Source organism: Perna viridis, chromosome 2 (assembly GCF_037379345.1).
Source record: "Perna viridis isolate PV_CMFRI_1.1 ecotype Kerala chromosome 2, ASM3737934v1, whole genome shotgun sequence".
NCBI lineage: Eukaryota > Metazoa > Mollusca > Bivalvia > Mytilida > Mytilidae > Perna > Perna viridis.
Window position 1 is genome coordinate 50,230,787 of NC_142446.1, and position 23,121 is coordinate 50,253,907.

The window sequence follows — 23,121 nt, forward strand, 5'->3', positions numbered from 1 at the left end:
TACAACCAATTTTCCTGTAAAACTATTTTGAATAGTTCCTTGCTACCTAGATTTCCCACTGTCCAATATCATGTCCTAGCCCCCATAACGGACTGAACGCCACTCCATTCAGAAATTGTTTAATAGGGACAAAGCCAGTTTATTGACGAAGTTTTGCCCTAATTCCTCCATTTGTTTCTGAGATAACGCGCGGGCAAATTCTCTGGTAAAAAATACGTACAAACGAACAAATATGTCAACGACACTTTGTGTTTGGAGACTTAATATTAAGAAACCGTGCAAAAATAATAGACCCTACTTTGTGATAAATGATAAATCAAATTAACTATAATGCTAGATTTTTTTAATCTTGTTTACACATAGTTGAATGATTTTATTTTGTCTAGTGTTACTGCAATATCTCTGACGAGTCCGCCTGGTATGACGTATACTGGTCCATTTCCAGACAAGTCAAGACCTGGTGTTGTATATTGGAAACTTCAATGGAGCCCGAAAGTTTCACAAAAAGGAGACAACATTCTTTGTGGAATGGCTGAAGACACTTCAGGGTAGTTATAAATAAGAATTACATTTTGTGTATCTGTTTAGTGATTCGATGTAATTGTTTCTATTTTACAAAGGATTGTGATTAAAGTAGTAATTGCATTATTATTTCAGCCAGCTGAGTGACACATATTGCTTCACATACATAGCTTGGGGTAAGTACAATTTCAACGAGCTTCCCATTCAGTCACTTTTTGTTACTATAGACGATGGTGTATATATCTTTTTTTGCTAAGACTGTTGTTGTATTTCATATTCTAAACGTTTTGATCCATTTAATGTTCCTAAAAAGTGTTAATTTGGTTGTTGACGAGTATATGAAATTGAAATTTTTAAGACACAAGTGTACTTTAGATCATGATCCATGTGCCAGTGGACCTTGCCATCATGGTGGGACATGTAACAGAAGAGGGTCTACACAGAACTATGATTGCGTTTGTCCAGGGTATACTGGAAAGCTCTGTGATACTGGTTTGTATTTGAATATAAGATAATAAATTGGAGAGTGCAACTATTTAAAATTTTACACATGAGTGCAATGGAACACAATGATAAGTATCTTAAAAATGTAAAATTTTAGCAATTTCTTGTTTGTATATGAACCAAGCATCACCTGACACAAGAAAAAACATCGACAAAAGTGATGCAATCAAATATAAAAGTTCTATCTCAATAAAAATTCTGACCTAATTCTATTTTGGAATATTATACACTCACTACCACATATTTGATAAGTGTTGCAAAATCTGACTTACTTTATAAAAACAGTCAGTCTAATCTGTTAATAAATGCTACTTAGTCACACCTTATTCACAGAAATAGACGAATGTCAATCTAACCCTTGTCTTCATGGTGGAACCTGCACTGACTTGGTTAACAGTTACCAATGTACCTGTGATCCAGGATATTCTGGAGACTCCTGTCAAATAGGTTTTGTATTTTCACATTTAAATGATGTTAGGAAAAAATGGCGTTCGAGAATTGGTATTTGTTTATGCCTTACATTTCAATTTAACTCTTGGTACACGACATTTTAGTTATAAAACTCCATTTCATTGTATTTGTTTGATGTTGGATTTCGCATTCATATGACGGTATGACAAAAACTAATTGCAAATATTGAACAAAAATATTTAAAATCATCCTTTTAGTACCTGACAGACTACGTGAGACTTCTACTTTTTACTTTTATAGATATAGATGAGTGTAGCAATAATCCATGTGAACATGCTGGTACCTGTATTGATGGAGTCAATAGTTATACCTGTCAGTGTGTTCCAGGGTACTCTGGTCATGAATGTCAAACAGGTTTATATATTTTTTTTTTCATTTTGTTGGGGAAATGCAGTCATTAATCGCTAAATATTTAAACGGTATATCATAAGTGAATGTTGATTGATATTTCAAATTTTAAACGTATTCAATGGGAAGAAACAAAAATACCTGTCATACATATATTCCAAAAAATCTGAACACGTGTTTCAATGACTGGACTCTCATCAGTCTCATTACAAAACAAGTACTCAGGAAGTTCAAATATAAAAAAAAATAAATCATATACTAGAAATACTAAAAACCAAAAATATCGAAATAGGAAGCCAAATCCACCACCGATGGTTTCTACCAAACTATGTCAAATGATCTTCAAAAATATATTATAATTTCGTAATGCTTTTCTTGAAGCCATGTCCCACTGTTTTATATTCATATATGTATTAAGACATTGACGAGTGTGCGAGCGCCCCATGTCAAAACGGAGGGAACTGTACAGATCAGATAAATGGTTATGTGTGTACATGTGAGGCAGGATACTCGGGAGTACATTGTAAAATAGGTTAGTAAAATTTTCAATAAAGGAAATAGAAAGATATGTTGTTTTTATTCAATCCATGACCAAAAAATGTCACCTTAGCTTTACACAAATATTTGAGTGTAGATATCTTTATTATGCCAGGAAAAATCCACATTATCTTTACTTTAAAATTAACCTGTATTATATCTTTTTAAATGGAATCTAGAACAACCTCAGTGTAAGTATCCTGTCAAATTTTTTACATTAAATTTATTGCGAAATTAGATGTCAATGAATGTGGAAGCAGTCCATGCGTTTATGGCCAGTGTAAGGATCTTGTGAATGGATATCGTTGTGACTGTATAGCTGGGTACGGTGGAACAACCTGTGATCGAGGTATGTGAAAACCTTGACGTTTTGGATATTTTATGGAGTTGTTTGGTGTGCACTTTTGCTGTATGTTTGCGATTTTTGTAAAGTACACATAGCTATGAAAAGGACGAAGTCATAAGCAAGAAAGTAGACGCTGTGGCACTTTTTGAATAGAAAACAATAAAAAAAATATTGTTGATGTTTTTTATGTGTATATCAAATTTTAACACAACTCATTAACTTAAATTGTAAACCAAATACTTGGCAATTCATCAGGTAACCTGGATTCTGGAAATTAGTTTTTAACTACCCCATCCGATAGCAACTGTACAAGGTAGTAGGTATTGAATATGGATTACCGCCTGAAATAGCGCGAAAAATGCCTTTCTTACATTTCTTGTAAAACTGAAATGACACTTTTAATGTTCCAAGGGGTATTAGTTAAATTAGGTAAGATTGAAGTTATGCGGATTTCAAATACTACACTATAACTTTTTTGTTGAATGTTAACTGTGTAGACTTTGTACTATAGAAATAGATGAATGTTCCAGTAACCCTTGTCAACATGGCGGCACATGTAAAGATAAGATGAATGGGTACACATGTTCATGTAAAGATGGTTTTACTGGTTCAAATTGTCAAACAAGTAAGTAAACTGTTTACATAAATGTTGTTACACATTTTTGTAAAGTCCCTATTACCACATTACCTATAAAGTTTGACTTATCGCAAAAAATACTGAAGCGTCAGCACTGGGACAATTTAATATATCAAAAAGCATAGCTAAACACAAAAACTGGAAACAAAACGATATACAAATAGAATGAGATAAATAATATTAAAAAGTAAATTCAGAAGGGTAAGCATGTCCTGCTTCGCCAACGGCACCCGTCATATAGCAAGTGAGTATAATCCGGTAATATTCTAGCAACAATAATGCAATTTGTCGACAAGAGTTACAGAGGGGTCCCGTCAAATAAAATTCACACTTGGGCGATATCTTTCACCTCAACAAAGTATATTGATGTAATTAAGTAAATAATGCGGAAATGGTGCAAGATATCTGAAATAGACGAATAAGATTAAGATGTAAGACATCCCATGTGGCACATTACTTACTATGTTTTTGTAAACGCATACACAACAAAGTTAAAGATTAAGATCGGGCCAGAAATCAAAGAATACCAAATATGCCTCTGTATAATTTCGACGCCCTAACACAATATTATATTGAAACATATGACCTAGCTCCTGTGACTTGATCACTGAGACTTGATCAGATACAATTATGTCGTCTACATAACTGCAGCTAGTACGGATAAAATTCGGTAGGTTGTCAATCCAGTAAGGCATGAAATCTATTTTAAGATATCTCGTTTTATCTGGGAGATAGAAACTTCGGTGCATCAAATTGTGATGTAGACATTGAAACTTCTGTAGTGACGATATAAACAAAAGCTTATCATACCCCTTGTGAAAAATCTTATTTGTCAATATTCATGCTCTACAGAGAAAGTCCGTTTACAGATCAAAGGCTCGACAGTAACGGATCATTTGTGAAATGTATACACCTAAGGCCGACGATGTTATCAAATAATACTGAATAGGGGGAAGTTTATTAATCGGAGTCAAAATCACCATAAAGTTTCGATTTCAATCGTCCTGCTCTGTTATCTATTTGCTAACTTAGGTCTAGGTATGAAAGAGACGAAACTGCTCTTGGGTTGATAAGAAGTATATAATCATTGAAAGAGTAATCAAGGGAAACAAGATTCTAGTGGAAATCAAAAGAATGTAATCGAGGGACAAAGACCAGACATGGAAAACATACAATCACAACAAAGAATAAAGTAACTAAAAAATACATATAAAGTAACAAAAGTAAACGAACAAATGCAACTTACTAGGAATAATAAGAGATAATACATCATCAATATAACGGAAACTGAAATTGAAGGACTGGGTTGTACGCTTCCCTTTTTGTTTGTTCCTTTGGATAATAAATTCAAGTTTCAAATTTAAATGCAACTATTTCCAGATTTATTGTATCATTTCTTTCCCTCTACTCGCACATTGTACAAGCACCACAAATTGTAAATAAATAAAAGTAATCAATAGCAAGTATGCCGCTTTCTTTTTTTTTATTTTATATGATTTTATATTTTTAATTATTTACACAATTCTAATATGAAGTTGTGAGTGTAATTTAAAATAAATCAGCTATACAATTGTTTGTCATTTAAGGATTCACTGTAAATCACCATAAAGTTTCGATTTCAATCGTCCTGCTCTGTTATCTATTTGCAAACTTAGGTCTAGGTATGAACGAGACGAAACTGCTCTTGGGTTGATAAGAAGTATATAATCATTGAAAGAGTAATCAAGGGAAACAAGATTCTAGTGGAAATCAAAAGAATGTAATCGAGGGACAAAGACCAGACATGGAAAACATACAATCACAACAAAGAATAAAGTAACTAAAAAATACATATAAAGTAACAAAAGTAAACGAACAAATGCAACATACTATGAATAATAAGAGATAATACATCAACTAGGAATAATAAGAGATAATACATCATCAATATAACGGAAACTGAAATTGAAGGACTGGGTTGTACGCTTCCCTTTTTGTTTGTTCCTTTGGATAATAAATTCAAGTTTCAAATTTAAATGCAACTATTTCCAGATTTATTGTATCATTTCTTTCCCTCTACTCGCACATTGTACAAGCACCACAAATTGTAAATAAATAAAAGTAATCAATAGCAAGTATGCCGCTTTCTTTTTTTTTATTTTATATGATTTTATATTTTTAATTATTTACACAATTCTAATATGAAGTTGTGAGTGTAATTTAAAATAAATCAGCTATACAATTGTTTGTCATTTAAGGATTCACTGTAAATCACCATAAAGTTTCGATTTCAATCGTCCTGCTCTGTTATCTATTTGCAAACTTAGGTCTAGGTATGAACGAGACGAAACTGCTCTTGGGTTGATAAGAAGTATATAATCATTGAAAGAGTAATCAAGGGAAACAAGATTCTAGTGGAAATCAAAAGAATGTAATCGAGGGACAAAGACCAGACATGGAAAACATACAATCACAACAAAGAATAAAGTAACTAAAAAATACATATAAAGTAACAAAAGTAAACGAACAAATGCAACTTACTAGGAATAATAAGAGATAATACATCATCAATATAACGGAAACTGAAATTGAAGGACTGGGTTGTACGCTTCCCTTTTTGTTTGTTCCTTTGGATAATAAATTCAAGTTTCAAATTTAAATGCAACTATTTCCAGATTTATTGTATCATTTCTTTCCCTCTACTCGCACATTGTACAAGCACCACAAATTGTAAATAAATAAAAGTAATCAATAGCAAGTATGCCGCTTTCTTTTTTTTTATTTTATATGATTTTATATTTTTAATTATTTACACAATTCTAATATGAAGTTGTGAGTGTAATTTAAAATAAATCAGCTATACAATTGTTTGTCATTTAAGGATTCACTGTAAATCACCATAAAGTTTCGATTTCAATCGTCCTGCTCTGTTATCTATTTGCAAACTTAGGTCTAGGTATGAACGAGACGAAACTGCTCTTGGGTTGATAAGAAGTATATAATCATTGAAAGAGTAATCAAGGGAAACAAGATTCTAGTGGAAATCAAAAGAATGTAATCGAGGGACAAAGACCAGACATGGAAAACATACAATCACAACAAAGAATAAAGTAACTAAAAAATACATATAAAGTAACAAAAGTAAACGAACAAATGCAACATACTATGAATAATAAGAGATAATACATCAACTAGGAATAATAAGAGATAATACATCATCAATATAACGGAAACTGAAATTGAAGGACTGGGTTGTACGCTTCCCTTTTTGTTTGTTCCTTTGGATAATAAATTCAAGTTTCAAATTTAAATGCAACTATTTCCAGATTTATTGTATCATTTCTTTCCCTCTACTCGCACATTGTACAAGCACCACAAATTGTAAATAAATAAAAGTAATCAATAGCAAGTATGCCGCTTTCTTTTTTTTATTTTATATGATTTTATATTTTTAATTATTTACACAATTCTAATATGCAGTTGTGAGTGTAATTTAAAACAAATCAGCTATACAATTGTTTGCCATTTAAGGATTCACTGTTTGTCAGATGACTGATGAAATAATAAGCGCATGGCTCTTCTTCAGTGAAATACATGGTATTTGTTTCATTAACTACTTTTTTATATCTTTTGAACGCTGTGGAATTATGTAACATTATTTTTTGTTTCAGATATCGACGAATGTCAAAGTACACCTTGTGAAAATAGTGGAACATGTACAGATCTAGTAAACGGTTACAACTGTACATGTGTTATTGGATTTACAGGGATTAACTGTGAAAATAGTAAGCTGCCATTATCATATTTAACTCTGTAAAAAATGTTGAAAGTTATAATCATAGACATTCTTGTTTTTACAAAGTTATGCGAGGAAACATAATATAATAATTCTTGTCCGACATTTTATTATGTTCTGACGCTTTTCATTACTTTACAACATTAATATGTTTACATTTGCAGTCTTTAATTGATCAGACCGAGGGTGATTCTTGCATGTCAATAAAAAAAACACCGAATTATCTTATTCAGAAACCACAATACCAGTCTTAGATTACCCCATGATCATTGCACTTTCGAGATAAAAATTTCCAAGATTGTGTATAAAATCGACTATTTGCAAAAGTTGTTTTTGGTTTGGTGTGGTTGGTTTTAGTGGGAGATGGATAAATTTTCTCAGAATACAGATCTGAATACGGAATAAGCTATCATTACATAAAAGGCATTACTTGTTTGGTGAGTTTTTCTACAGGATGAATTACCTAGACAGTGCTCGAATTTCATATGGATTAGTGTTTAATTCAATCAAAAGTTTACATATGCATGTATCTGCATGGATTAGATATTAAAAGATCAGATTTTGTCATTAGATATAAACGAATGCCAGAGCACACCATGTCAGAATGGAGCTACCTGTTTAGATCAAGTCAATGCATACACTTGTGACTGTCTTCCTGGGTTTACCGGAGTCCTTTGTGAGAAAGGTTTGTCTGATTAAGATTGTGTCAATTCTTATACCTTATTTTGTTTAAGTAAACAGCTTATTATTTTAACGAGCATACAAGATAACGAAATAGAAAGACACCATAATCTTCATAAGAACTTTATAATTAAACACTTTTATTTCTTGGTTGGAAATATGTTGCATATTTAAAGCATATCTCGAGGTTTTAAAACTTTTTGAAGATTTAGCTTTTATACAAAAGATTTTGTCATCAAAATACAAAAATATAACTATTTAAAAGTTGTAAAATAATTTTTAAAAAATATTGAATGAAATAATTTAAGATATCAACGAATGTCAGAGTACCCCTTGTCAACATAATGGAACCTGTACAGATCTTGTAAATCATTATACATGCCAATGTCAGCCTGGCTATACAGGATACAGTTGTGAAAATGGTGGGTTAACATTATGTAAAACAAACTTGTATTGAGATTATTTAGTCTAAATCTGTTTTACATTTTCATTTCTTCAAAGCATGTTTCAACCAAATAAATTGAATGCATTCCTGCAATTTTTTTGTCTGTCAAGGTGTGTTTCAATTTAAATTAACATTGTACATGTCGGGTTTCTTAAATTTATTATATGGCGTTTTGTGACACACAAATAAATGGCTAAACACGGACAGCTCATTTGTTTTAAAACTTGTATCTGAGTCAACGGAAAGAAAATTGCCTGATAAACTGCCCATAACTATACTTATTATAGAAACAAAACAATACATAAGTTCATATTAGACGTATTTTCTTTAAAATCCAGACATAAACGAATGTTCAAGTGTTCCCTGCCAGAATGGTGGAACCTGTACTAATCTTGTGAATGGGTACACATGTGTGTGCAAGCCTGGATATACTGGTGTAAATTGTGAAACAGGTATATATTTTTTCTATTGAATATAATTTCATAGAAGTTTCTACCTATTTCATATGAGAGAAGATTGACCAAGGAATAATTTTTGAATGTATACACATTAATTATGTCTACTTTGTCAAATGTCATTTGGTTCACCTTGGAATACACAAAACTGATGATACAAGCTTGCTTATTTTGCCAAATTACTTTTCGTTTCTTGTTTGGGACTATAAACAGCCACTTTAGTAATAAAAATCGAAAAATAATGTAACTATCTTTTTCTTCACTTGTAGATGTTGATGAATGCTCAAGTACTCCTTGTCAAAACAATGGTACATGCGCAAATTACATTAATAGATACACCTGCACATGTGTTGCTGGTTTTCAGGGAAACAACTGTGAACATGGTATGTGTTTTAATTAAAAGTGAATATAAGCGAACTGAAAAATATAATATATATCACAGTAGTAAATATAATTTTACCCTACCGGTGAACTTGTCCATGCTCCCAGTTCTTAGTGGAGTCCGAGTTGCTAATTTACTTTTGTTTCTTTGTATGTATTATTTTTGTTACTTTATGTTCTTTGTTGTGTGTGTCTGTTTTCCATGTCTGCTCTTTGTCCCTCGGTTACATGCTTTTGATTTCCACTAGAATCTTGGTCCCCTTGATTACGCTTTTAAATACTTTGACAATAGATTGCTGACTATATAATAAATCACTCAAAATAGAATTGCATATGTTAACTTCATACCTTACTTTAGACATAGATGAATGTGCCAGTAACCCTTGTGCCAACGGAGGAACGTGTCATGACGAGATTAACGCTTATACGTGTAGCTGTATGCCGGGATATACTGGGACTACTTGTATTATTGGTAAAACATGTTGAAATAAGGCAAAAATCAAAGCTAACATTATGCTGAACACAATATACTATTTACTATGAATAATCTGATTATTATTCCATGACACCATATCTTTGCTTTCGTGGGTTAATTATGACTCTAGGTAGTTTAAAACCAAACAAACGTAGTAGCTTTCTAAGCCAACTCTGGGTGTGCTCATTATTTACATTAATAACCTCAGTACTATTACATCTGGAATTAAACTGACAAAAAGTAGATATTACAATGAGTATGGATTTTGAATAAAGTATATGATACATGTTCTCTGATTTATGTAGATATAAACGAATGTAATCCCGATCCATGTAAAAATGGAGGCGTTTGCAAGGACAGAGTAAATGGATTCAAATGTGTGTGTCCTGCTGGCTACTCGGGTGCTATTTGTGACAATGGTATATAGCTTTAAAAATGTGTGTCCCTCTGTCATTTGATTCCAAATCGGCACAAATGTAAATTGTACTAGAAAAGTCTTATCTTATTTACATAATACTTTATTTGATAAGGTTGACATTAGGGAGCATTTGGACATAGTTGGTCATGTTCTTATTCGCAGCAAACTCTTATTGTGTATAAACCTCTACATCACAAATTGTAGTGCTCTTTGTCAAATGAATTAAAGTGCATAAATTAAACGTTAAGAGATATGTTACCCGGCAAGACTAATATTCACATCCATACCTGTTGAGGACCAAGTCGGCATCCTGCAATTTGTATCGAAAGACAGAGCGGTCTTTTTAAAATTTTATTTCTGGTTTTAAATGACAAAAGTAAAACATAACATAACACGTAAACATTATAATATTATAAAATGATTTTATTTCTTTCTAATATTAGTAAATCATGTTAATGAAAAATTGCAAGCAGTATTGTAAAATCTACATTTGCTATTATCTATAGATGTTGACGAGTGTAGTAGTAATCCCTGTGAGAACAATGGAACTTGTACAGATCAGATTAATGACTTTAAGTGCTCCTGTGTACCTGGCTTTACTGGAAAACGATGTGAAAATGGTGAGACCGATAAATGAGGAAGGAAAACTCAAATCTAAATCATTTATTTTTTATACCACTTGTATCGTTTTATTTTATCAAGTAAATTGTACTGTTGAGTAAAGGTAATAACTAAGACAAATACCAAAAGGACTCTTTATAAGAATAAAAATTGAAATGAACATATTTTTACAATCAATTACTTACTGTTTATGAATTTAATTAACACTATAATCACATCGTATTTTGTTGACATTAGTGCTGTTCAATATGTTGATAATAGGATATAATTTCCATTTTTCTTCCATTTTCAAACAGTTTTCAGTAAGAATTATTAATCATTTTGAATTAGGTTTTGAGTGTTGATTTTACCTCTTTCATTTCCTGAACACATTCCCCCTTTTCTTCCTCCTTTTTGACTGTGTGGATTTCTTATAGTAAAAAGTCATCTGCTTACAGAGACACCAGTCGCTTTAAATGTGTGTTAAAACTCATACAATATGATCAAAATTCATGTAATACTAATTATTTAATGTTGATGTCATAAAATGTTAAACGATTGTACTTTTAAACAAATTGTGCAATCTTTACGTGAGAATGGTCAGCAAAATTGTCATTATCTACATCAGGGAAATATTACCAACATTTTTTATTATTCCGAATACTTTACGTGCGCATTGAGTGTGTTGATACCAATCGAACATTCTAAATATGAGACATTAAAATGGATTTGCTGCATTTTGTATTGATTTCGACATTAAACTTGGTATACTTTATATGATGCTTTTATACTATTGTAACAGACATAGATGACTGCTTCAGACGCCCTTGTTTACACGATGCTACATGCATAGACATGGTCAACGGTTACTCTTGTGTTTGTGCTCCAGGATACACTGGACTGAACTGTCAAACAGGTAGGTTGTTATATATGGTAGATAATTTTGTTCTAAAGTTTTAATTGAATAAGCAAACTTTTCATATTATCATAGAACGAAATCTAGAATAATATTTTTCATCAACATTGCAGTAATTATTTCAGTTCAAAATTATTAAGAGATGCAACATTTCAAATAATTTCAGATTGAATACAAATGAAATGAAACAAATATCAATATTGTAATAATTTACTTCATTCGTCAAATGTAAGCGTTAAGTTTGTATTAGAATATTTTACTTATTTGTTCAATGCAGATGTAAATGAATGTAACCCGAACCCGTGCCAGAATGGCGGTCAGTGTATTGATAAAGTCAACAACTACACGTGCTTCTGTAAAGTAGGATTTACTGGAAACGACTGTCAAATAGGTAATTGATATAGTAGGTTATGGATCTTAGGTAGCAGTCTTTGTAAGAATCATGCAAAGTCTGTAAAATGTGATACACCTAAACAAATCCCACACATTTGTTTTTTATTTTTGGTGTAAAGTTGCCTACTGGCTACATATGATGAAAAGTTTAATTATTCACACCAATCTGTCTGCTCTTAGAAGTTTGTTCACATTGACAATCCAATAGTTTCGATTGTATTTTAGGGTCATTTACAGAGTTATCTCTTTTATTTCTAATTTCTACAGTGCATTCTTTATACTTTTTATCTCTTATGAACAAGGGTTATACGAAAAACCACAATTTTCTGTTTAGTAAAGTATTTTAAACAAAATATCAAAAATAAAATTGTGTAAGCTTCCCCTACCGGTGCACATGGTTCATGCTCCTAGTTTTCAGTTGAGTTCGAGCTGCTCATTTACTTGTGTGGCTTTGTACGTGTTATTTTGGTTATTTTAGTTTTTCTGTTGTTTTTGCCATTTTTCAATGTCTGTTTTATCTCTGGATTACATTGATTACTCTTTTTAACTGTGTATCATATTTTACATGACTCTTAGCTCGAGTTGTACTAGTGTTTGAATAACAAAAAAAACACAAAATTATTTTTGGCCAAAAATGCGAATATCCACTTGATATATAGTTACTTTTGCAAATTTGTAATATGGTACTTACAAACTTTTAATTGAAAACTAAAAAAAAATAATTACAAACGACTTTAACATTTCAATTTATTTTTATTTCTATCTAACATTACTAGATATCGATGACTGTAACCCTGATCCATGCAAAAATAATGGAACATGCTCTGATCTTGTCAATGGATATAGTTGTGCATGTGTGCCGGGGTATACAGATCATGATTGTGGTTCAGGTAAGTAAAGCATTAAATATATTATTGCTTTCTTCACCATTGCATTAGAGTAATGTTTTTAGCGATTTATCATGTTTATGATAGTAAATACATCAGTTCAAAAGAAGATAATGAACGGAAAAACCATTTTTAAACGTGCTATCAAATGATTTGAATAGCAAATCTAAAAACAAAGTTCACGAACCAAGCAAGAAGAAAATCTTCATTTGATGAATTCTAAAATTAAGCGGACTCAATGACATCTGACGAGTGCATATATTGGTAACACAGTATTGATTTTTTCAGTTTAGTGCTCAGTTTGTATAGATGCAATGCCCGGATGAAGGTCGTGGCTAACTAGTATTAAAACCACTTTATCAGCAATATTATTTTTTGCAGATATAAATGAATGTCTTTCACTACCCTGTAAACATGGTGGAACCTGTCACAATCTAATAGACCATTATACTTGCACGTGTGTTCCCGGATACAGTGGATATAATTGTGAAATTGGTAATAACTAATATCATAATATTAAACTGATTCAAAATCAAATGTAATGAAACGTTCCAGCAATTTATATGCACTTTCTCACTTAGCATGGTTTTGGTTTAATTTGAACGGTGTAGAACGGAGTAACACAGTCAATTTGATGCTTCACTTTTATACGAGGACGACATATGAATATAGAAAAAATATCTGAGGTTAGCAATGCAAAAGGGAAATAATCTACTCATATTCACACAACAATACTAAATCTTAAGATAAAAAGGAATCAAATACTGGCAAATAATTAGTCATATTAAGGAAAGGCTTCCCACACCAACATTTTACAAATATAGAGGCATATGAGTTATTGGAAAATACGACAATAAATACATGTATGTAAATGCAGTCCATTTCAGCTGTTACAATTAAATTCAAGATACATATTTTAGATATTGATGAATGTACTTCGAATCCTTGTCAGCATGGAGGAACATGTGCTGATCAAATCAATAAGTATCAGTGTTCGTGTATACCTGGTTTTACTGGGAATGATTGTCAAACAAGTAAGTACAGGGGTTATAAATGGTAGGAAAAAGTGGATATAGTAAAACGTTAAAAATACATTAGCGTATAACCTGAACACAACACAGTAAATACCTGCAGACAAGTGTAAACACATTTTTGAGTAAGCTCTTTGAGTACCCCCCCCCCACCCACAAAAATAATACATTCAGCAGTAACTGAACGATGAAAGTTCTTCAAAATCAAGCTAAAAAGTAATATAACGACACAAAGACACATTAATGACTGTGGACAGGCGCATGAAATCTTGGGTGGGGTTTACCTAGTTTTATAAGGTCTTAAGTGTAAGGTCAAAGATGAACTGAAACAACAAACACGTCATAAAATTCACTCAATAACGCATTAATTTCTGTCCGTGGTGTATATGTGTGTGTTTATAATTTTGAAATTTTCTTGTAACTTTACTCAGGGCCTTTTTTAAGCTCTTTGCCATTCATGAAATTAGGCTGCTGTATAATCTGTAATAAAAATATGATCGCTTATTAAATGTAATGTTTAATGCTTCAATTTTTTTTTATAAATTGTAACTTTGTTTCGGATAAACCTTCTTTTTGTACTTCTATTGAAATAGATGTTCGGATAACGCAACATCAAAATTTGTTTTCGACAACAGTTATTGATATAAAATCTTATCTGAATATTGATTAAATTATTTCTTGTTTTCGTCGGAATTACTTTACCAAAACTAATCCTTTCTACATTTCCATTCATTTGTAGACATAGATGAATGTAAAAGCAATCCCTGTCAGCATGGGTCAACTTGTACCGATCAGGTGAATGGCTATGTATGTTCCTGTTCGCCGGGATATTCAGGTTCAGAATGTCAACATGGTTAGTGAATGCTTTAGTTTATGATAACCGAAAACAGGATTTCCTTTTAAATCTCCGCAAAATTTGAAACAAAAGCTTTTTTTGTATTTGCTTGAAATGCTATCAATTTTAAAACATTATCAGAACAATTAAAAGAAATTCCACTAAATGCAATCACTTTTTGTTTGAAAATTGATATCCTCCTCTGTAGATATTGATGAATGTGGCAGCTCACCATGTCAAAATGGAGCTACATGTAATGACCACATCAACGGTTATAGCTGTACATGTAGTCCTGGATATACAAATACACATTGTGGAAGAGGTATGAATTTATTACTATGAAAGTACCTTTATTCGTGGGTATCAATTTTGGTGATTTAGGAGAAAAGCACAAAATCGTGGATTTTTGAATTTTTTTTAATTCTGTCATATAATTTAAAATAAATAATCCTTTTTGTTTGAAGTTTACCTTACCCAATTGGGAAAATTGGTACCCAACATACAAAAGTATTTTCACAGTATATAGAAGATAGAAATACTCGCATAATGAGGTTCTCTTGATATGTCAGCCTTTGCATCTTTTTGTCAAATTTGAATGTTTTAACAATGAATATCTTAAAATGAAAAATTTTTGTCAGTACAAATTTAAATATCAAAAATGAACTAAAACTTCATAAACCGTAGCATAGAAGCAAAATTGTTTCATTTCATATAGAATCATAGAACTGGGAATTTCAGTTTAAGATTTTCGAAAAGTCTATTATTTAAAAAATGTTTCGATATTCTAAGTAACCTGCGGCCTTAACATTTATTGACATTTATTTCAGAGATTGATGAATGCTTAAGTACTCCTTGTAAGCATGGTGGTAATTGCACGGATCAGATATACGGCTATGTTTGTCATTGTCCTGATGGATATACAGGCAACGAATGTGAACAAGGTAGTATTTAGATGCAGACTTAAAAATTTGCTTTTTGTGAGAATCATTGAACAATAACTTAAAAATTTATCAATTTTTATAAATTTGATCACTCTGATGATAAAATTAATAACTTAGAGTATTAAAAAAGAACATTCACATTTTATTGGTACGTTGACTTTTTATGAGCAACTCGACGGGTGTTTCTAGAAAAGCAGAGGACGCTAACCCTACCGGTGCACCTGGTCCATGCTCTCAGTTTTTAGTGGAGTCTGAGTTGCTCATTTGCTTTTGTTACTTTGTATGATTTTAGTTACTTCATGTTCTTTGTTGTGTATGTCTGTTTTCCATGTCTGGTCTTTGTCCCTGGATTACATTCTTTTGATTACCGCTATAACCTTGGTTCCCTTGATTACTCTTTGAAATGCTATAAAGGCATTTCATTGTTTTACATTGTTATATTTATGTCACAGTGATTTAAAAAAAATACATATTTAACAATTTAATTACACTAATGGTAACATGAAAGGTTTGGTGTTTTAAAGAGATCTTTTTAACATTTACAGTTTGTAGATACGTTTTAATACAACATACTTATGCATTTTATTTTTATACATTACTGTATCTGAGTTAAAGTGATTTCGATAAACGTTTATACAAAACAATAATTGTCATTTATCATAAGATATCAACGAATGCAGCAGTGTACCATGTAAACATGATGGGACATGTACTGATCATGTAAACGGTTATACATGTTCATGTAAACCTGGATACAGTGGAGTTAACTGCGAAATAGGTATAAGATATAAAATACTTATAAAGTCCTATTTGTTGATATTTTATAGTGTCAGAAAAACAAATTCAAACATAGATTCACATTTATAAACTAAAAGGAATATTTTTTTTCATACAAAAAAGTTTGGTTTTGTAAACTTTTTATTTTCTTTCTTTTTTTTTGTTTTTTGTCAAGCATTTCCTATCTATCTATTTTTAAAATATCAAGCTCTCATTTTAGTATATTAAATGTGTGTTTATTCGGTTTATTTTCATTGACCTATGTTCTTGTCGAAAATTATGGAACTTTCTTAATTATGATTATTTGCTTATGTTTTAATAAGGCTTAGCAGAAAAAAAGTAGTCTGTGACAATATTTTAGACATTTTTAAATAAATTTATTAGCGATGAAAACTGAAGAAGCAAGAACGAAAAGTGAGTCTTGAGTTATATTTCAGATACAGACGAATGTTTAAGCACACCATGTCAACACAACGGGTCTTGTACAGATTTAATCAATAAGTATACATGCCAGTGTGATGCCGGATTCAAGGGAATAAACTGCGAAATCGGTAATTAAGTATTAGTCTCAGTAAGAATCGAATAAGTTATGATTTCATTGTAATTTCAAGGGCAGGCTATTCTGTCATAAGCCTAAAAAGTAATGAAACATTTCTAAACTACTCTGCTGATACAGAGAAATATTTCAGTTGCAAACTAAAAAGCAAAAAAATGCCAAATACACAAAATAAATTAGAAGAAAATGTTATTTAAACTACATCTGTAGTCCTCTTATGTTTTGTGAATAAGGACAATATCTATTACCATTGAAATCTGAATTTTAGATATAGATGAATGTGCCAGTCAACCTTGCTTACACAATGGTACTTGCCATGATCAGATTAACAGTTATATTTGCAGCTGTATGCCAGGGTATACAGGAAAGGACTGTGTAATTAGTAAGTAAAAGCAAAGAACCGAAGTCACAACTGTTTAATTCTGCAATCATCTTCCTTATATACAAATATAAGACGTCGAATGTAACTGTGCTATATTTGTATACCTGTTCATTTTAGTCTGTAAAACCCTTGGTTATTACAAAAATTACCGAATTGAAATAATCTAGGCAGTAGTGAAAAGGAATAGTCAAAAAGAAAGTTCGTATATCAAAGATCCTGGTCCTTGACTTCGTACGGGGCATTTCCCGCATGAAAGGTGTATTAAACCATACTTAATAGCGCGAAAAAGGCCGAGGTAATGAGGCGGACAGTTACATTTTTGGATGTTTTTTTACGTACAACAGGGACATGTTGGTATAGGAACGTTTTCAGAATAAACCAGAATTTGTAGTAGTAGTAGTTCAAATCATACGGTGAATGGGTACTAGAACGTGTTATACGGAAGACAACCAACGCTAATAAATGTATGCAGAAATGTAAAAAACGAACAACGCTAACAATGTTTCAAAACATTAATAAATTATCGAATTTTAAATGAAAGTTTTATTTCAGGCAGTAACAACACATCAACATACGAGAAAAAAATACGTTTGTGTCTTGTTTGATTGTTTGTAGTTTTTTCTTGTTTGTATTTAGATATAAATGAATGTGCACCAAACCCATGTAAGAACAGTGGTATTTGTCAAGACAGAGTTAATGGTTATACATGTATTTGCCCTAAAGGTTATTCAGGAGCACGCTGCGACAATGGTAGGTAATATAGGAAGCATAATGGCACATATCTTAATCAATTTTTAAAACATATTTCTAATGAATTGTCTATATTTGATTCATGTTGTTATGATATGAATGTAATTTTACTGAAGCCTTAATTTCTAAAAGCTCAGTTTTTGATTAATTTACAGTTATGTCCTTGTTGTATTTTAGCACCCCTAGGCTTGTTTTCCATTAACCTGTATGAACCAACTGTCAATAATTCTTCTTATGGCCCGTTACGTCGTCTGGGAAGACCCACTGGATATAAACGAAATGGATTACGAACCTGTGTTACAAGAGTAAAGAACTAAATAATGAAAAGCACCCGAAGTCTTTCACTATTTTATAATCTTTTATTTTCAGATGTTGATGAGTGTAGTAGTTCCCCTTGTGTAAATGGAGGGACGTGCTCAGATCTCATTAATGACTTTATATGTTCTTGTCAACCTGGTTACACTGGAAAAAGATGTGAAACTGGTAAATGTTAACTATGAATATAGATAAACTCAGTTTAAATTTCATTTTAAACCAAACCCATATAGAACTTTAATATAAATTTCATCAATAAACATCGTTCTATTCTATGTTGAACAAACTTAGAAAATTTTATTATATTTCTTAACTAATAATTACAGTACTTTGATTATGCAACATTATACAAGTATAACTGGCTATAATCGACCATATACAAGTCTTTAATACTTACGATACAAAGGGATACCCGTTAGGCTTTTTTTTATGATTCATTGTTCAAAACTTTGATATCATGGATCAAAGCTTCAGAGAACAGAAAGAGAAAACCAAATAATTAACATTCATTTCTGACTTATAAATTATAAATGACTTAATTTATATGATTCCATAATTTTAGATATAAATGAGTGTTTACGTAGACCCTGTGAACATGGAGCGACATGTGTTGACCAAGTAAATGATTATTCCTGTGTGTGCGCACCCGGTTATACTGGTCGTCATTGTCATACAGGTAAGCATTTTAAGTCTGTTGGAGAAACAAGGTCGACTTGTAACCTTCCGTTTAAACTTTTAACAAGTGATATTGTTATTTAAAACACAATATGAAAGACTTTCAACAAATGAACTAAATATATTGCAGAAAGTATGCAAGCAACAAGGAAGTCAACTGCATAGTTTTGATTTTTGATATAATGATTTTTATCTATCAAAGTTTGCAGTATTGGAAATCTCAAAACTCAAAAACACCGAGGCTTCATCTCTTGCATTCCACATGTTATAACCTCTCTGGCTTCCTTTTTCAATAATTATTGGTTTTGTGTTCTTCTTGTATATAAATGACTTTTGGATTTGGGTCTTCCTACATATTAGAGTATAATGCAGCTGGTGAACGGTTACTTCTTGAGACACGTGTACAGCATATCGAAATTTCAAATACTTAGTACGCGTATTTGCCTCATATTTAACTATCTGTCTAATTGATGTCTACAAGCACGTGTTCATGATTGCAGCGTTGTTATTTTTTCTAACTTTCTCTGGTAGTGTCAGGTTATGTAGTTATTAAAATGAAGACGAAAAAGGTATAAAAAGATAATAGAACAACAAATAATTTAAAAAATGCATTTTCTGTCAATTTCTAATTTTCATGAGATTATCTAGAATTCAGTTTTATCGTGCAACAAGAAGAAATGATAAATAAAACAAGTGCTTCCACTTACTTCATTTTTGAAATGTTTTCAATAGATGTAGATGAATGTTTTGACTCGCCCTGCCAGAATGGAGGTACTTGTTTTGACAAAGTAAACAGATATGTATGTGTGTGTCAACCAGGTTACACGGACTTCAACTGTTCAACTGGTATGTCAAAAAATTATCAGCAGAACAATATCATTGATGCTTTATTAAAGTTTAAATAGAAAAACCTTAGTAATCATAATTTAGGAGATAACGGCTTACTACATTTTTACTTTTAAAATGTGTATAACAAATTCTAATTTGTGCAAAATGCACATGAAACTGCTATATGAAAGTATACAAAATTTGTTTGTCATACAGTTGTATATATTGAAAATAAACAGCACTCCACTTTTCCATTCATCTTTTCTTCAGATATTGATGATTGTCAGCCGAATCCTTGTAAAAATGGGGCTACTTGTACTGATCAAGTAAATGGATTCAACTGTGCTTGTGTGCCTGGATATACCGACAAAACTTGTTCTACTGGTGAATAGTCTATTTATCTCATTAAATAAAGTAGAATTTACACGCTTCAAAAATGAGATATAAAGTATGTCTATTCATTTCTTCAGTCTGCCTGATATTTTTACAATATCTTAGTTAAATCAGCTAATGAAAGAGGAATAAAGCTCACGAACTAGCAATATAATTGCATTCCTGTTTAATTATATGACATCCAAAATTGAGCATCTTTTTTTTTTCTTTCTTCAGATGTCGATGAATGTTTCAGCTCCCCGTGTCAAAATGGGGGTTCTTGTTCCAACCTCATCAACAATTATACATGTACATGCAAAGCTGGTTATGCAGGTTATGACTGTGAGATAGGTATGTTTATTCATTTATGTTTGAAATTTTCAGAGTAATTAACCAAGAACACACGGGTAACGCTTATTACTATCTTAAAGCAGCATTACCGTTTTTGCAACTGAATCATTGTATTTTTGTACCGCTTGAAAACAGCATTTACTGATTTAGTGTATATCTGTATTGGACATTTCCTTATCGTACGACCATAAATATTTTTATCCCAATTTTCAAACTCTTTACTCTGATAAAAAATGTTCCTTTTTAGATTAATTATTTCATAGATAAATTAATGTTATAACATATACATATATAACATATATAAAATATAGATCAGGTTAACCTTCTAATTGTTTCTGTGCTGTGTACTCAATTTTTCTTTAGATATTGATGAATGTACATCGAGGCCATGTTTGAATGGTGCAAGTTGTCTTGATATGATAGACAAATATAAGTGCTTGTGTATGCCAGGCTACAAAGGGTATAACTGCCAGATTGGTATGTTTATGCGTGTGTTTGGCTTGTATTTGATCATGCTATGCTTATAGATTTATACGTGCAGTGTGTCACGGCATTGTTTATTTTGTATAATTTGTTTGTTTAAACAAATATTTTTTATTAACATATAGTATTAATGTTCGGATATCAAGTGAGTATCAATGTTTATTGAAAAGCCTTAAATTGACGAACCAAGTTCTGTTTTATGCTTGATGTATTTCATAAGATCAATCATTAGAAATTTCAAGATAAAAAACATTTAAATTCATACAAAGTTTCAAAAATAGTTTACGTGTAATATAAATCAACTTGTATATGTACTGTAAATGACATCACTCATTTTCTGTTGAGATATAAACGAGTGTTCTAGTTCACCGTGTCTCCATGGAAACTGCACTGACTTAGTGAATGGTTACAACTGTTCCTGTGATCCTGGATTCAGTGGGACTAACTGTGATATCGGTAATGGATTTAGTCTCTTAATTATAAGGAATATCATCAAGTAGTAAATGTCATATATATATATATATATATAAACAAATACACAATATAATGTAAGTTAAAAAGACAAAATTCTGTCATAAGGAGACACAGCAGTATATTTCCGCACCTTTGTGAATGATTTTCATAGCATACATTTTTTATTCAAACAAATAAAATGACATTTCTATTACAATTTTCTGTCTTTATTTTCAGTTTTCAGCATTCATTTTTTTCCTTGTTATAGATATGAATGAATGTTTAAGTAATCCATGTAGAAATGGTGGCACTTGTAGAGACCACGTGAATATGTACACATGTGACTGTATGCCAGGGTTTACTGGGTACAATTGCCAAACAGGTTAGTAGAGTTTACTACAAAGTGAAAGGATTTGGTTCCGAAGTAAAACAAATAATGCCGTGTTAGGTTGATGAAAAATCAAAATCAAAAATACCGAAGTGCTAATGAAAATAGCTTTTTTGTACTATATATCAGTTAAGCGTAACAACAAAATTACCGAACACTAATCCGATTAATAATCAAGTCGAGTCCAAAATAAATCTGGTAAAACAGATATTACACCACGGGAGCAGCTGGTACCGCAATGGTCCGGACTTGGTACAGGCACTTCAGACGAAATGGTGGGTTAAATCTAGGTTTTACAGGGCGCTGAACATCCCTCTTCCATTGCGGCATGACTATACTAGAGATGATTAAAAAGCATTTGTATGCTATGGTCATAATCGGTAAATCAGCGGTCACATCAGCACAAAGAATATTTTACAAAAAACAATCAATATTCATTGTTTTAGAAGAAACTAAGTATCATAGATACGTTCTTTCTATATTCAATATACCCTTCATTTACACGACTAAAGCTGCAGTTCAAAACGTACTCGATCTGATGGATAGTAGATGTTTTTTTTAATATAGACATACTAATTCGGCGTCCCTCGAGTTTGATTTTCTTTTAACTTTTAAAATCAGTTCACTCTCATGTTTGGCGCTTCAGTATTTTTGCCGATATCCAAATATTCAGATTTAGACAAGAAGCTATAAACTGTTGACAGTATTGAAAATATATAATGAATATCGTCATTTCATACAGATATCAACGAGTGTTCTAGCAACCCATGTCAAAATAATGCCACTTGCCGAGATAGAGTGAATGAATACATCTGCTCTTGTTTGGCTGGCTACACTGGAATTCACTGTGAAAAAGGTAAAAACAATTATAAATGTATACGTGAAGAAAACAAATGACAAAAAAATTACATTCAATTTTATTGTTGCAAGCACAACTTTGTTTGAGCGATACATTATTTAATACATTTCGCAACTTATTGTGTAATATTTCAAACTTCAAACGACACTTTGACGGAAACATTTGATCTATATTTTTTATAGATATAAATGAATGCCAAAGCCGTCCGTGTAAGAATGGTGGTACTTGTTCTGATCTGATCAACGATTACAGCTGCGCATGTCTACCTGGTTTTAGCGGGAAAAATTGTGATGGAGGTAAACATATATGACATATAAACAGCCAGATGTGCCAA

At 31.6% G+C, this 23,121-nt stretch overlaps 2 protein-coding genes across 2 annotated transcripts in view; both read left to right on the forward strand.

Moving 5' to 3' along the window:
* The window catches only part of LOC148625621 (uncharacterized), a 31,800-nt gene extending 21,168 nt beyond the window's left edge, over nt 1–10,632 (forward strand). The window contains exons 21-34 of the mRNA XM_088571063.1: nt 387–548; nt 881–1,014; nt 1,360–1,473; nt 1,738–1,851; nt 2,264–2,377; nt 3,240–3,353; nt 7,016–7,129; nt 7,712–7,825; nt 8,130–8,243; nt 8,605–8,718; nt 8,991–9,104; nt 9,461–9,574; nt 9,883–9,996; nt 10,502–10,632. Of these exons, the coding sequence (XP_088427189.1) occupies nt 387–548; nt 881–1,014; nt 1,360–1,473; nt 1,738–1,851; nt 2,264–2,377; nt 3,240–3,353; nt 7,016–7,129; nt 7,712–7,825; nt 8,130–8,243; nt 8,605–8,718; nt 8,991–9,104; nt 9,461–9,574; nt 9,883–9,996; nt 10,502–10,632 (1,681 nt within the window). The remainder of the gene's footprint in view (nt 1–386; nt 549–880; nt 1,015–1,359; nt 1,474–1,737; nt 1,852–2,263; nt 2,378–3,239; nt 3,354–7,015; nt 7,130–7,711; nt 7,826–8,129; nt 8,244–8,604; nt 8,719–8,990; nt 9,105–9,460; nt 9,575–9,882; nt 9,997–10,501) is intronic.
* A 2,543-nt stretch (nt 10,633–13,175) lies between these two features.
* Nucleotides 13,176–23,121, forward strand: part of LOC148625622 (uncharacterized) — a 35,526-nt gene continuing 25,580 nt past the window's right edge. Inside the window, exons 1-19 of the mRNA XM_088569257.1 lie at nt 13,176–13,286; nt 13,712–13,825; nt 14,562–14,675; nt 14,866–14,979; nt 15,485–15,598; nt 16,263–16,376; nt 16,813–16,926; nt 17,200–17,313; nt 17,950–18,063; nt 18,433–18,546; nt 18,941–19,054; nt 19,786–19,899; nt 20,152–20,265; nt 20,491–20,604; nt 20,968–21,081; nt 21,433–21,543; nt 21,809–21,922; nt 22,671–22,784; nt 22,970–23,083. Coding sequence (XP_088425383.1) covers nt 17,280–17,313; nt 17,950–18,063; nt 18,433–18,546; nt 18,941–19,054; nt 19,786–19,899; nt 20,152–20,265; nt 20,491–20,604; nt 20,968–21,081; nt 21,433–21,543; nt 21,809–21,922; nt 22,671–22,784; nt 22,970–23,083 — 1,285 coding nt within the window. The 5' untranslated portion in view covers nt 13,176–13,286; nt 13,712–13,825; nt 14,562–14,675; ... (3 more) ...; nt 16,813–16,926; nt 17,200–17,279. The remainder of the gene's footprint in view (nt 13,287–13,711; nt 13,826–14,561; nt 14,676–14,865; nt 14,980–15,484; nt 15,599–16,262; nt 16,377–16,812; nt 16,927–17,199; nt 17,314–17,949; nt 18,064–18,432; nt 18,547–18,940; nt 19,055–19,785; nt 19,900–20,151; nt 20,266–20,490; nt 20,605–20,967; nt 21,082–21,432; nt 21,544–21,808; nt 21,923–22,670; nt 22,785–22,969; nt 23,084–23,121) is intronic.